Raw genomic sequence first — 14642 nt, forward strand, 5'->3', positions numbered from 1 at the left:
TGTGCTGGGTGCACCATGTGTGGCTTCTCCCCTGTCCAATAAGGGCTTGAGCAGTGGAGCAGCCTGACTGTGCTAAAGGAAGGGAAAACCTCTCTCTCCCTCCCCCAGCTGCACATTTTTGCCAGCCCCATTGACCTCAGCATGTTTGCAGGTTGCCGCCCCTCTGTCCACAGGGATGGAAATGCGGTCAAAGTTTATTAGAAGGACACCAGCCACACACACACGTGTGACTCTGTGTGTGTGTGTGTGTGTGTCTGTGTGTGTGTCTGTGTCTGTGTCTGTCTGTGTGTGTGAGTGTTTGTGAGTGTGTGTATAGACAAAGTGTGACAGTGTGACCTTTATTTTCTTGGGAAGCAGCACTGAAAGGCAAAGCCAGGAGGGGAGGAAGCGAACAGGCAGAGAGGGGGGATGCAGAAGGTGTATTTTCAGCTGTGCTCTGCCTCCCTGCAGCACAGGAAGGCAGCTGGGAAGGAGGGCACAGGGACAAATGGCAGCAGCAGGAGCCAGGGCCCAGAGAGGGGCAGAAGGGATCTGCCTTTGCACCATACTGGAGGAGCAAAACCAGTTACCATGTCCCACTGGAGCAACAGGTTTGCCAGTCAGTGTCACAGGCACCTGGCCTCTGTCACCCAAAGGTGCTTTCAGGATTATTACAGGCTCTTTATCCTGCAGGAGGAAACAGCCTGGGGGCTGTTCACATTCCATCCTGCTGGGATTCCCATCTTCCTGGCATAAGGGCATTTACCCCCTGGTGCTTTGCTTGTGCCAGAGGGAATCTGCCTGTCAGGGAACTTCCAGCAGGCACTGGGGCAGAGTGTGTGGTGATGGGGACCTTCAGCTGCTGTGACTAATTTTCTTCCCTGTGCCATGCCAGGCTCTGGCCAGGCTTGTCCCCTCCCACCATACCAGAGACTGCTCTGAGGACTGGGCTCTGCTCCTGTGTTGGGTAGGTGACATCCCACTCACCTGTGGCTTGGTCTGCAGGAAAAAGGCATGCTGCCGGGCCGGCCACACTGCTGTGCTTGGTGGTGGCTGTCACTCAGAGCTGTCACTCCCCCTGTCCCTCCTGTGGAGTGAGGAAGTGGCAGAAGCTTGGGTGTGCTTTGCCCATGGGTACTGGCCTCTCTTGCTCACACACATATGTTCCTCCTATTGCATCTGACAGGAAGCTGCTGCCTCCAGCCTGGCCCCTGGCATGTGAAATCACAGGTCCACAGCACCTGATTCCCCACGGACAGCCACTGCCTGTGCCCACTGCTTGGGACACCAGGGTGCTAAGAGCAGGGCAGAGTGTGGCTGTGATGGTACCTGGGGGATGTGTGGGGCTGTGGTGTTTCTCTGGCACTCCTGGGCAGGCAAGGACATCATGCTGTGCTGCTGCCAAGGGGCTGTGACAAAGGACAGTGTGCAAGAGGACTGTCCGGTGACAGAGCAGAGAGAACCAGCCCCTGCCCTCCTGGGGGATGGCAGGGATCCCAAACTCACTGCAAACCCCCAGCACCCCAGGCATGTGCCTAAAGAAAGATACCAGGATGACTTTCAGGAGACCACACCAGTGCCACATCCTTATTCATTTCATGCTTGCAGCCAGTGCCACTTTTCTAGGGCAAAGGGGAGTCCCCTCCATCCGGACCCTGCAGCAGTCCCACTGTACCTCGAGGCTGTTATGAAGCCTTACGTGGAAGGGCCCTGGGAACAGAGACTGAGCTTAGAACAGCCAGTATTGGTCCTTTCCCAAAACTGCACCTACTCTGCCCCACCACCAGCCCCCCCCAGTCACCACTTTGCTCCCAGCCCCTTCCTAGAACAGCCGTATGTCGTGGCTGTGCTGACAAAGGCTGCAGAACCAGTGTGGAGACCACAAGGCTGTGCCATTCCTGGGGGGCAAGCCTGGTAGCAGGGGGACACTCAGTGCCCAGCCCTGCCCAGATAAGGGGACAAGGACCAGCCAGTACCTAGATGCCAGAGAAATGCCATGTTGGAAGGATTCCTGCCAAGGCTCTCATCAGGCACCACCACAGTCACAGTCTTGTGACTCAGAGGAGAGAGGAGAAATTCAGACTCCTCTGCCCTCCGCCTGGTTTCCTGGCTCCTCTAAATTTGCATAACAGCCCCTCAGCTGTTCCCTGGGGCCAATGGGACCCCCGCAGCAGCCGGGCCCCCTGCGGCAGCCGCGGGTTCCTGCGGTCAGCCCCAGCTCTCGCTCTTGCTCATGCAAATAACTGCACCAACGGTTCCCTGCCTGCACGTGGGGGCTGGCGAGCGCCCCGCCTTTGGTCCCCAGCCAGGGCTCGTCCCCATCCCAAGTGCCGCGGGGGACTGCAAGCCCAGCCGGAGTGCCTGGCGCTGTGTGGCAGCTCGGTCATGCTCCAGGCAGCAATCTGGGCAGCAGTGTCCCTCTAACAACAGGGGTGAGGAACGGTGGCACCGTGGGTGGCTGTGACCGATGTCTTCTCCATCCTCTGCTCACGCAGGGCTGGTGGCTTTGGCGCAGCAGTGCCGTGATGGCATCCAAGTTCACCAACGGTTCGCTGGGTGACTTCCCACGTGGCAAAGGTCCAGGCCCCTCACACTTCCCAGTCAAGCCTGATGCCTCCCCAGCACTCCTGTGAACCCAGGAGCAAAGAGCAAGCCCAGAGGGGAAAGCTCACCACCACATACCTGAACCCACTGCCCAGCCTCCCAGCTCCAGCCTGACCCCCCAGTGTATCCTCCCCAGCCCAGGCCAGGGGCCAGGGAGTCAGGGACAAGGACGGGAAATTACAGCCCAGATCCAGTACCTGTGGTGTGTTAGCTGGCTCCAGCCACCACTGCTCACCCCAGGAGGAACCTTTCTGCTTCCAAGGACACGGCACAGCTTTGGGACCGCAGCAGAGCTTTTGCCAAAAAGCAGAGGTGGGGCAGGGCTGAGCTGGGGGCTGCAGGGATGCAGGCAGGTCCCAGCTCAGCAGGGCTGGCTGAGGGCAGGGCATGGCTGCAGTCGCTGCCTGCTGCCACTGCTCGTGATACTACTTGGTGACAAGGGTTTGGGAAAGTTCTGCCCATAGGCACTGGGAAGAGTCTGGAGGTGCCCAGAGCACTCAGCGCGGGGCAGCAGCAACCCGCAGTGCTGATCCCACCCCCTCGAGAGACCGTACAATGCCAGACTCGACGGAGCCGCTCTGTGCTCACCCCACCCTCAGCAGCAGTGACACTGAGCTGTCCCCAACGAGCCCCGACATATCCACCAGCGAGCAGCATCCCGGCTCCAGCAGCCCTGACACCTCAGCCTGCTCCGGTGCCATCAACACAACACCGTCAGCCCCACCATCCCAACCCAGCGGGTGCGAGGGAGGGAAGAAGGAAGACGGGTATAGGAAAAAAAAAAAAAAAAAGGAAATAAAAAAAGAAGTAAATAAATAATAAAAGCCGACCAGGCCAGACCCGGCAAATCGGCGAGGGGGCAAGCCGGGCACGTTTATTGGGGTGCAGGGGGGAAGGATGAAATACCTGCCGAGGGGGATGCTCGGGTCCCGGGGCTGCCGGTGCAGCGAGGTCCAGGGCTCCTCCCGGCGGCGGCGGCTGCCGGCGGCACGGCACAGCACGACACAGCACGGCACATCCCGGTCCGGCCCCGGCAGCTGCCGGTGCGGGGCTCCGGCGGGCTCCGGCGCACAAAGGGCTCCGCTTTTAAAGCCGCTGCCGGAGCCCCCCAGCCCCGCAGGGCCCGGATTGGCGGGGCGGGCAGCACTGCGGGGGGAGCCGCGCAGCGGGGGGAGCAGAATTAAACAACAACCAAAAAAAAAAAAAAGGAAAAAGGAAAAAGAAAAGCAAACAGCGGAGGGGAAAGTGCAATCCAGCCGCAAGCATCGGAAAAAACAGCCCCGGGGATGCCCCGGGCACGGCCCCGCCGGCTCCTCCCGCCTGCGGGGCTGGGGGGACTCAGAGGGGTCCCGGGTGCTGCGCGGAAGGGCCAGGTGGGAAGGGCTGGAAACCGCAAACCTCTTGAGGAAAAAACTTGTAAATGCCGGGCCTGGCGAGACGGGGTGGGCGGGTGTTTCACTCCTGTTGTGGGCGACTCCCAGCTCCAACCCCATGCCGGTGCCCGGCTCCTCTCCAGCCGCGGGGCTTCACCTCCGGGCTGCCCCAGACCCCCGCGCCCGGTTCCATCCCATGGTTGTAGCTGGTTTGGGTTTGGTTGGTTTTTCGGGGGGAGGGTATGTTGTCCGGAGAGCTGTGTTTTTCCAGCTCGTCGGCAGGGGGTATGCTTGTACCGAATAATCCAGCTCTTTTGTCCGGGATGCTGGCCCCCATCCCCATCTCATCCCGTCCTGCTCAGGGCTGCAGACAGGCCGGGCCCCCGCGGGCTGCCAGCCCCTGAGGCTGGAGGAGAACCTGCCTTTGCTGACACCAGCACTGGCACAGTGGAGGGAGCTGCTGTTGGCTGCACCCCACAGGGTGGTGGGTGAGAGAACAACTCTCTTCACCTTGTCCCACCCATTGGAAGGTGTTTCCAGCCCCAACAAAGCTGCTTTAAAGGGCACTGGCAGAAGGGGGATCTTCTGGGGCTCAGTGCATCTGATGGAGAACATTTAGTGTTTAGGATGTCAGGACAGGGATGCTCAGAGTAGTGTGTCACACCTTTTCAGTAGCTGCATGTTTGGCCCAGAGTTATCATACCTTCACAGTCTCTGCATGGGATTGACCCAGCTACAGAGAGAAAAACCTTGCTAAATCCCTGATGGGAAAAAATTCCAGCCTCATCATGCTTCAGCCTTGGCACTTCGCTGTCCTACTCTTGAGTCCAAAGTGTTCCTGACCAGTTTTCTTGTAATAAATTTTGGGGTGCAGCTGGGAATTGTGCAGGTGCAGGTACATGCAGGGCAGGGCAGCTCCAAGGCCCTGCTCAGACAGCATGGGTGCTGTGGGGATGGCTGTAGGAAGGGGAGGACTCAGTGGGGAAGTGAGGGGTCCTGGCTCAGGCAGGAGTGCAAGTGCCTCTGGGAGCACCAATCCCAATCCCCTCGTGCACTGTGAATTTCCCTTGCACTGGGCTTTGTTCACAGGGCAGGGGGTGAAAGCCTCACCTGGGCCCCCAGCCCACCCTCTTTGCTCTGCTGCCAAGCTCCAGGCCCTGGACAACAATATGTCAGGACAGAAAGCCATGAGCAGTTCAGTAATGACCTTTCTTGTTGTTAATTGGAAAGCCAAATTAACTCGGTGACTCCACTCTCAAAGCCGTGTACTGTGGCTGCCATCTCATGCCCTCAGGTAGAATTTCCCCTGGCAATGCCAGTGGATATGGAGTTGGATGCTGTGGCCTCTTCCCCTCTCCACACATCTTCTGCTGGAATTGTCAGACTCTGCCTGGGCAGCTGGTATTCTCTGGCAGGGGGGAGGGGGAAACTGAGGGACAGAAGTCAGGCTGGCACCTGTGTCAAGACTGGTCACCTACAAAAAAAAAATGTTCTAATTCAAAGCCAGGATCCAGGAGGCCTCAGCGCTGCTCTTGCCCTCCAGCCCCTGTACTGGTTTCCAAAGGGCTCATCTGCACACTGTGAGGGACCCACACCAAGGGCAAGCTGGCTCCTGAGGCTCTTCATAGAGGGGCAGACCCAGCTGTGGCAAGTCCATCTTGAAAATCAGTGGGTATATAGAAAAAAAAAATAAGGCTTCATCATACACAGGCTGCATCCTGGCTCGGTTTCTTTGATTTATCTTTTCTTTTCTTATATGGAACCTGACCTGACTCTGGATTTCTGCTGTTCCTTTGCAGGTAGGTAAAACCATAGAGGGATTGTGGCCGGCTGGCTTTGGAATTAACCCCAGAGCTGAGCAGTCTGGGTTAGCAGTGCTTGGGGCTCCTCGACAGACAGTGCTAATGATGACACAGCATTGTGCTCACAACTTGTTAAAACCCAGACTTTAACGAGATTGCCGGGTATTTAAACCCACACAGCCCTGTCACAGTGCCCATGTACTGCTCAGAAGCGCACCTGAGAACTCATCGAGGCTACATAGGTCTCCAGACTGCCAGCACTGGCACAAGTGGGACAAGGCATCGTGGGCACTGGGTGTTTGAAGGGTCCTGGGCTCTGCTTGGGTAGGGATGCAGGCAGGGAAGGATGGCATGTTGCTTTGGGATTCCCTGTCCATCTCCAGGGCTCGCCTTGCTGCTTAAAACTTCCCAAGGCTGTTGGAAGTAGCTCAGCTCAGGCCATCCACATTAAGCTCACCCTTAGCCATGCATGGCCCAAAGTGGGCTGGATCCCAAAGGAGACTTATGCCACCAAATCCAGCTGCCTTTTCTCTCTTGGAGATAAATCTCTCGCTACAGCCCAGGCAACGGGGATAAAACAAACACAAATATTGAGCAGGAAAAGTTTGGCTGCTCCAGCTTTTTGCCTGGAGCTGGCTGGAGCATCCTGGCAAAGCAAACGCCCCCACTAGTGTTTGTTCCAGTTTTGCTGTGTAGCCCCCTATTTTATGAAACAGGGTCCTGGCCAGTTTGCTTCACTGCCCATCAGAGCAGCCCTGTGGGGCCAGGCTGGCGGCAGGAGGGAGATGTGGAGCCAGAAAGGCCTGACCCACCCCAGCCCTTATTGCTTCTTTCAGCAAGAAGAGTAACAGCATCATGATCCTTGGTGAGATCGAGGGACTGTTTGTCATCAGGAGAAATGCACTGGCAGGCAGCAGGAGGAGAGCCAAAGGCTACAACCAAGCGTGAGGCAGACGTGGCTCCAGCGTGCCAGCACCACGTACTGCTGGTGCTCGGGATCCTGCCTTCAGTGCCCTCGTGGGCTTGGGCATGTGTCAGGCAAGGCTCCCCTGCTCAGTGCCACACACACACGTGCCCCGCCTCCATGGGGACACCACAGGTGAATCCAGCAGTCTGGCTGCTTGTCCTCAGCTGAGAGCAGGAGCTGAACCAGAGCTGCTGGAGCACGGGAATGCGGTGTTGCAGCAAGGAGCTAGGCTGGCATTGAGTTTGGGACAGGCTTCTCTCTAGCACCAGCTCAGCTCCTCCCTGCTTGCAGTGATGTTGTCCCAGGGACCGCAGCTTTGCCGATGTTGCACTGATGGAGTGGGATTCCGCCCCTTCGACACACTGCAGCCAGGTGCTTGTTCAGGCAGCCCTGGCTTGTAATAAATTTGATGCAAGGATTCAAAGCTGAAATAGCTCTTTTGAAATCCTCCCTAAACTATCAGAGAAAGAGTCAGGTCTGTTCAAGGATTTTCAGTCAGACCCCTGGACCAGCATCCAACTCCACCCACTGTTCTAAGGGATTACAAGGCTGAGGCAGCCAGGAAATCAGTTTCAAGATGGTCTTTCATGTCCCATGCACTCCTGGGACTGAGTTCAAGAATCCATGACAAAAATTTAATATAAAGGGGGTGGTTTGAAGTTTGGGGTGGGAGATCAGCAAGAGCTGGAGCCCAGGAGGGAGCCTGGCCACCAGCCCTGGTCCTGCTCATCCCTAGTGCAGCCCCTCTGGGATGAGCTCTCTTCTCTGCTCTAAACCTGACAGCTGTCTTGCAGATCACTTAGCAACAAGCATGTGTGAAGCATTTGTCACATCACAGGTGTGCATCCAGGTCTAGACACAAGGTCCAGTCACTGCTCCTGCTTGATCCCTGGCATCACTCTCCTGTTGTTTTTGAAGCAGTGTGGATGAGGACATTCATCAGCCTCTCCGTAATGTGCACACGTGTTCCTGTGCCTTCAGCAGCTTCTCCTGGGCTTTCCTCCTGCTCCACTTAATTAGGCACTGAGGGAGAGGGACGGTAACCAACAATTAGGTGAGCTGGAGAAGTGCCCTGGTTTTCTGGCCTCACTGCTCTAAGCACCTTGGGAACTACCTTCCCCCGAGAGAGGAGAAGGAGAGGGAGTGAGCCAAAGCTCTCAGAAACATGGAGCAAAGCAGCATCAGCTGGGAAGAGCAGACAGTGGGTTAAGTTGTGCAGGCATAATGGGATGAGGCAGGAGAGTCCCTGGGAGGGAGTGAGGCAATGGATTTTGATCCTGGCTCTGAACCAGTGGGGTTATGGGATTGTCATTGGGCACCTAGGAACAACAGGAAGTGTTTAGGAGAGACAGGTCAGTGTGGCTGCCCAAACTTGGCTCTATGGTCCCTTGTCACTGGCATGGTCAGGTTATGTGGCTGTGATGTCCTGAGAACTGGCTCTCACCCTTGGAGGTTGTAAGCTTTGTCTATCCATAATTCTTCTGTGATCACAGTGGCATCCCTGGGGAGGAATTACATCCTCTACTGACTGTGTTCCTGGCCCAGTTGGAAACAGTTCCGAGCAGAGAGCCTCTGCCTCTCTTTCTGTTGCCAATTCAAGGCCTTGGAGCTAATCTCCAGTGTTGCCAAGAGATCAAGTCTTGGCCCTGCTGGTAATGGTGTGATCCCAAAACATTTCAGGAACAGAGAACTTGAGATGCTGAGCCAGATGCTGAGCTCCTGAAGAAGACAAACGGGGATGGGGGATCTGACAGCATTCAGGTGAATCTGTATAATTCAGCAAAGGCTGTGTGGGTGATTGACAGAGGTGACACTGTCCCAGAGTGACCTGGAAATGCAATGGGAACCAGCTGAAGTGCAGAAGTCTAAGGCTTGGGAGCATCCAGCTGCCCTCCTCACTGGCTGGGAGCTACACACAAGGTGCTGCGGGAGCCCCACGAATTTGCTGGTGCAGGACAGGAGGAGGATGCTTGGAGCCCTGGTGCCTGCATCCCACTGGAAGTCCAAGTGATAAGAGACTTTATTGGTCTTGGTCTTTCTGAAAGGTTCACTGTTGGCCTTGCCAAGGCCAGTGCTGTCTCTACATCTTACCAAGAAATTCCTGCCAAGATATTTGGCCAAAGTCCTGGAGGCAGGATAAATCAGTCTGGATTTGCAAATACCAGGCATGTGTGTTCAGACACACCCCACCAAGAGCAGCCGTTCCTTATCTGCATCCACCTCTGCCAATCCCCCTTTGCTCAAGGTTGTCTCAGCCCTTACTCCTGCTCCTGGCTCGGCTCCCTTAGCTTCAAATTTCATTAGGCTTTAGCAGCATCCTCTCAGGAGGCTTTTGAGAAGGATTGTGCCCCATTTCCACTCAACTGGGGAGCTCTGGCAAGTGACACAACATTCAAGGAGTGCATGCAATAAAAATCACTCCTTTGTCCCCATAGCAAATGGCCTGACAGTGGCAAGAAACTGGTCTTCCATCCACAAATCACATGCAGCTCCTCATGGGCTGACCCTACCTTCTTTTTCTCCAGAACTGGTCGTGCATCCCCATGTCCCCAGCCCCCACCTGAGGTCATTGGATATGAGACTCCCATCCCTGCTGCTGTGGAGGGGGGAGTTACCAATTGCTGCTGTTGAGCTCTGCCTCACAGGGAAATCCCTGGTGGGGTGGAAGATCCTGTACCTGCCAAATTTTTCCCTGGAAATGTGATATGAAATGATCCACGGAACTGGTCCTGTGCCTGGCTATGACTGCTGATGCCTCTGACTCCACTCATCTGCTGGGCTGGGTCCCAACTGTCCGTGCGTGATGCCACCAGCAAACGAGTGACAAGGGGCACAGGTCCAGTCATGCAGAATGAGAGAGGCTCTGGGGGAAGGCTGGGGGAGAGGAGTCCGTCCGGGTGAGACACATCGATCGCCTGTTATCTGATACATTATTCATACCCAACCTGGGCTGCAGCTCAGCAGAAAGTGGTGAGCACGCACTTCTCCTCAGGAAATATGCCCGTGAGAGATGAAGAGCCCCAGCCTCCAGCTCACCAAACACCCTGCTAGGCAGTCACAACATACCAGCCTCCTTTTGGCTTTTTCTGCCCACATTCACTGGTGCTCATGGCACCAAAGTCTGGCCAGTGAGTGCCAGTACCCACTGTCACATTGTACCAAGGGGTGTTTCTATCCAGGACTGGTCTCTGTAAGGGCAGAGTGGCTTTTCTTTGCTGGGACACCCCAATCCTTTTCACAAACATACGTGACTCCACCTTGACCAACTAGTTAAGGATGTTCTGCTTCCTAGCCTGGACATGAACACAGCTCTTGGCAGCAAGGGGTGTGGGCCCCATCATACTTGCCCAGGGTGATGTAATGGTGACAGAGAGGAAGGCAGCAGCATATGATCAGGACATGGCTTCACGTTGGGTGACATTCAGTGTAGAAGTCCCAGCCTGGATGGTTGCAGTCCCCGGGCTGATCACATCTGGAAGACTTTGGAGAGGATACTAAGGAAGGGACCTTCTTCCCAAAATGTCCAAGCAACCAGTGCACCTGGAGAACCCATCCCTGGCCAGCTGAGGTTTCTCTGGGAATCTGATCCTGTTCCACTGGGGTGCAATATTCACATGGACTTCAGCCCAGCTGTCTGGGGGAGCCATGGTCAGGGCAGCAACGCACAGTGGTGTGACAGCAGGATCACCCATGGGACCTGCTCCCCACCACTGCAGGAGTCCCTTGGAAGCAAGGCAGTTGAGTGCTCCGTGGGACAATCCACTCACTGTGACACTTGGCACGACGCCGCCACACTGAGGAGGGACTGTGGCTAGGAGGAGAGCTGGGGTGGGGTGTGTCAGGCTGGAAGTGCTCTGGCATTTGGGCTAGGGAGAGATTCTAATGGGGAAAAAATAGGTTGTGAGGCATTAAAGACAGGCACACTCTACATTTGGAGAGGTGCCCTTAGAAATGCCTTGCTCTTGGTTTTAAACCCTTCTGCCCACAGCAGCAGGCAGGGGGTCTCAGACCCACCCCTGCAACCCCACAGGCATCTCCTGTGATGCTGCTTCTCTTCCTGAACCCATTTCTTCCTCTTCCCAACACTCGGGGATGTGCTGCCTTGCCTCTCTGGAGGTTTTATTCTGCAAATAAACCAGGCAGGCCTGGGACACCGGCTTTCTCCCTGGAAATATCACTGCTGTAATTCCCAGCAGACCAGAGGTCGGTTCCATATGGCTGTGGGCTCCCCACTGCCCGGCTGCCTCGCTGCTTCTCCCTGGTGCAATATGGCACCTCAAAGCCCAGCTCCAGCACTCGGGGATTAGCTCGCTTTTCTTCTCTTGTTGTTATTGCTTTATTAGCTAAACCTAACGAGGCAGCATTTGTGCTGGCCCTTGAGGGCAGGTGGCCAGGATTTATGACTGCAGCGCTGCCGGGTGACCTGGAGTAGAATCGGGCATTCAGTGCCGGGGAAAAGAGACCAGCACCCGCATCCCTGGGGATGCCGGGAGGACCGGGACAGCTGCGCTGCCCAGCGACTTTTGCCGGTGCCGTGTTTGCCCCGAGGGAGAGCTGCCGCGGGCCGGGGACATTCGCTGGCATCGCTCTCACCGGAGCTGGCAAGGACGCTGTGCCATGCTGAGAGAGCACCCGCATTGCGAGAGTCACAGCTGGCACGGGCACGGCGCGGCTCTGAAGGGGCATTTCACTGCTCAGACGGCCGCTGCGCATGAAAAGGGCATTGTAGGGGAGCGTGTGTGGCTGGGGAGCAGCTGGCGTTGGCAAAGCATCGCCGCGTCTTAAAGGGACACAAAGACCACCGCCTCCTTCCCCAAAGGGCATGTTGGAGCTGGGGTGGGGGTGGGGAAAGGGCAGGAGATTGCTGCGGGGACAGTGGACATCACTTTGGGGCCGTGAGCACGAAGGGGACAGACACGTAAGTCCTAGCTGTGATTTGGGGCAGATGGGTCCCTGCTCCAAGTACCCAGTGTGTGGCACGAACAGGGGAGTTGCTGCCCTGTGCCACTTCCCACCATGTGGTGCCATGGGGTGCTGCACCCCTGGAGCAGTGACCCCAGATCTGCCCAGATGGTGAGGACTTACTAAAAACCCCTTTGCTCCTCTTCTTCTAAGCCAGTCACAGGGAGCCCCTGGCCATGGTCTCTTGCAGAATCAGGGCATCTGCCCCACAGCTGCCCCCAACCCTGTTGTGCCTGCGCTGTGAGCACCTCTCCCATGCCCTGCCCAGGGGTGCAGTGTTCCCCCGTACCTGTCTGCCTAGGCCTGGTTCACACCAAGGGATCACAGAAGTTTCATCCTGAAACTGGTTTTTGAACGGGCTTGGCTCACCCAGCGTGAAGAGCAGGACGGGCAATGCTTTATTTCAGGCGGCGGCATAAATCAGCCCCTGGATGGTGTCGGGCTCTGCCAGACGTTCCCCTGGGGAAGCGGAGGCAGCCGCAGGGGATGTTTCTTCAAGCCCGGGTTTGGAGCTTGGGGCCTGAGTACAAATCCACGGCCGCATTCAGGTTCAAAAAAGGGACCGGGGACACACAAGGGACATGCAGGACCCTCCGGCAGCAGAGGAGAACAGCCAGCTGGATGCTGTGATGTTTCAGCTCACCGCTGCCAGCTTTGCTAGAGCCAGTTTGCCAAAACAGGGTGCATAAAGCAGCTTGGGAATGCTTGGAAGGAGGCACGACTTCCTCTGAGAAAGGACCAGAAAGAGACAGGGACTGCAGGAGAGTCGGCAGGCAGCGGGGTGCAGGGGAAGGAGCCACAAAGACAAAAAGCACTTGGAAAAGTCCTCGGCAGCCAAACCCACGAGCCCAGACACGCCGCAAAGCACCTCTCACTTGGGAGCCGCTGCTTGAAAAGAGCCTTTGAGGAAAAGCTGGGGAGCACAAACACGTTTCTCCTCCTTCCCCTGGAGGGAAAGCTCCCGCTCCACAGTAGGGTGCTGTGCCCTGCATGGAGGAGGACACTAGCTGGGGGCTTGTCACAGCATCCTCTGTTGGGAATGGGGGCTGGGGGTGTGCAGGAGAAGTGGGATCCAGACTTTCCAGTTGGAGGGAAGGGGGGATTCTGCCTTGCTGCCTACCCTGCTGTCGTAACGGGGCTGCCGAGAGCGGGGTGAGAGGCTCGGGGGTGGCCGCCTCGCCCCCGCCCCGCCGCCCCCCGCCCGCCCGCTCCCGGCAGTGCCGCTCTCTCGCGGCAGAGGGCGCCCCGCTCCACGCTTGCGAGCGGCGGCATGGGGCGGGGGGGACAGGGGACGGGGGACGGGGTACGGGGGACAGGGGACGGGGGACAGGGGGCCGGTTCCCAAAGTCCACAGCAAACCCCACTGCCGCCCGAAACAGGAGCCCTGCCACTGCCCCGCAGAGGGTGAGGTGGTGTTGTATTCCTGCTTCCCTGCATTCCTCCGTCCCTGCATCCCTGCGTCCCTGCATCTCTGCCCCGTAAAGGGTGAGGTGGCTGGCAGCTTGCATCCTTGCTTCCCTGCTTCCCTGCCCCATGAAGGACAAGGTAGTTTGCATCTTGCATCCCTGCCCTAGGCAGGTCCTGCCCCTGCCACTCCAGCCTTCATATTTCCTAAGGATCCTCCAGAGCTGTATGAGGCTCAGAGTGGCACTTCAAGGATGTTTGTGGAGGGAACAGCTGTGATGTCCACATGGATGAAGAGACACCAAGGGGAGATGATAGAAGGTTAAACTACTACCCCAAGTGTCAGGGAAAAGGTGAGGAGGGGTGACAGTTCCTGCTGCCTCCAACAGAAAAGCCGTTGGGGCAGCAAATGAAGACTGAAGGTGGACAAGCAAAATGGATGGTGTAGGTCACTCAAGGACTCTCTGCAGGACTCCCCACAGCAGGAAGAAAAATCCGTGGAAGTCTGTTAGGTACAAAAGCTCAGACATCTCTGTGCTGAGAGGGGCAGAGATGAGAGGACCATGGTCCATCCTGTGGTTCCTGCTCCTGCACTGCTCCCTGCACATCTGAGACATCCAGGCTGGCAACCATGGGATAGTGATGGAGACAGATGTCTGGGCTGTCCTGCTTCCCTTCTTGCTCAGTCTAGAGTGAGAAAAATTAAAAGCTAATATGATTTTTTAGGATTTTTTTTGTTTGGTTTGTTGTTTGTTGGTGGGGTTTTTTTTCTTTTTTTTTTTTTTTTTTTTTGGTTCCTAAAAGAAAGCAGTTGCTCCTGCTGAGGAATACCTGTCCCATCTGGCTTCCAAGTTGCTCATTTTCATTGCATGAGCAAAGGACCAAGAAATAGACCATAAAAATAACTGCCTCCAGCTGAACCTCTCTGGGAAGCTGGGATACACAAAGGAGGTGGATTTAGGGGAGGCCTGTGACATAGGATCTAAGCTATAAACCACCTCCTTCTGCTGCAGGGACAGAGGCTGTGCTCGTGCAGAGGAATGATCAGTGCTGTAATTCAGATGCTCCTGCAATTGCAGAGTGTGTCAGCGCTGGGAAATCCCCAAAGCTCATGGCCAGATTAAGAATTAGCTGCAGATTGTAGTGAGATGGATCGGCGTCATGGCACGGTACACTCAGCAGTCCCTCAGAGCTGCTCCTGCTGCTGTCTGATGCCACCGGTCCCTGCTGCCTACGGGAAGGAAACACCGGGGAAGGAACCAAAACAAGAGGATGAGGAGCTGGCACTGTGCCCTCAGACTCTGTCCTAATCCTGATGGCCTGAGCCCTGAGCTGATTACCAGCAGCTTGATCTCTCCTCTAATGCCACAGCCTGGTGCCCGTGCAGGGCTGCCTGGGGGGAGCTGATACACCTGGCTGCCAGCTTTTATGGATGCAGTTGTTTCCAGCCTGGCTTTGCTGGCTCCGCATTGTGTTTCTCACCTTCCCCAGCAATGAAGTGCATAGTGCAGGGAGAGAGAAAGCATCATGCTAAACCACCCTCACCTGAGT

The 14642-nt window shown here is 56.4% G+C and overlaps 2 protein-coding genes across 8 annotated transcripts in view; one reads left to right on the plus strand and one right to left on the minus strand.

Moving 5' to 3' along the window:
* LOC132331781 (uncharacterized) overlaps positions 1–14642 on the plus strand; it is a 37817-nt gene that overhangs the window by 11820 nt on the left and 11355 nt on the right. The gene's annotated exons all lie outside the window — the stretch shown is intronic.
* Positions 1534–4166, minus strand: LOC132331780 (uncharacterized). Of its 7 annotated transcripts, none has more exons than XR_009487680.1 (4): positions 3490–4166; positions 3172–3269; positions 2781–2876; positions 1534–2606 (listed from the first exon to the last, which is right to left on the minus strand). XR_009487680.1 is itself a non-coding variant. In XM_059855591.1 (3 exons), exons 1-3 carry the CDS (start codon positions 4074–4076, stop codon positions 2363–2365), a joined length of 927 nt encoding a protein of 308 aa, XP_059711574.1. In that variant the 5' UTR covers positions 4077–4166; the 3' UTR covers positions 1534–2362. The 7 variants fall into 7 exon arrangements, 5 of the variants coding, with proteins under 5 accessions (XP_059711574.1, XP_059711572.1, XP_059711571.1 ...); XR_009487679.1 differs by having other exon boundaries at positions 2781–2918; XM_059855591.1 differs by lacking the exon at positions 3172–3269.

Source organism: Haemorhous mexicanus, chromosome 10, assembly GCF_027477595.1.
Source record: "Haemorhous mexicanus isolate bHaeMex1 chromosome 10, bHaeMex1.pri, whole genome shotgun sequence".
Lineage (NCBI taxonomy): Eukaryota > Metazoa > Chordata > Aves > Passeriformes > Fringillidae > Haemorhous > Haemorhous mexicanus.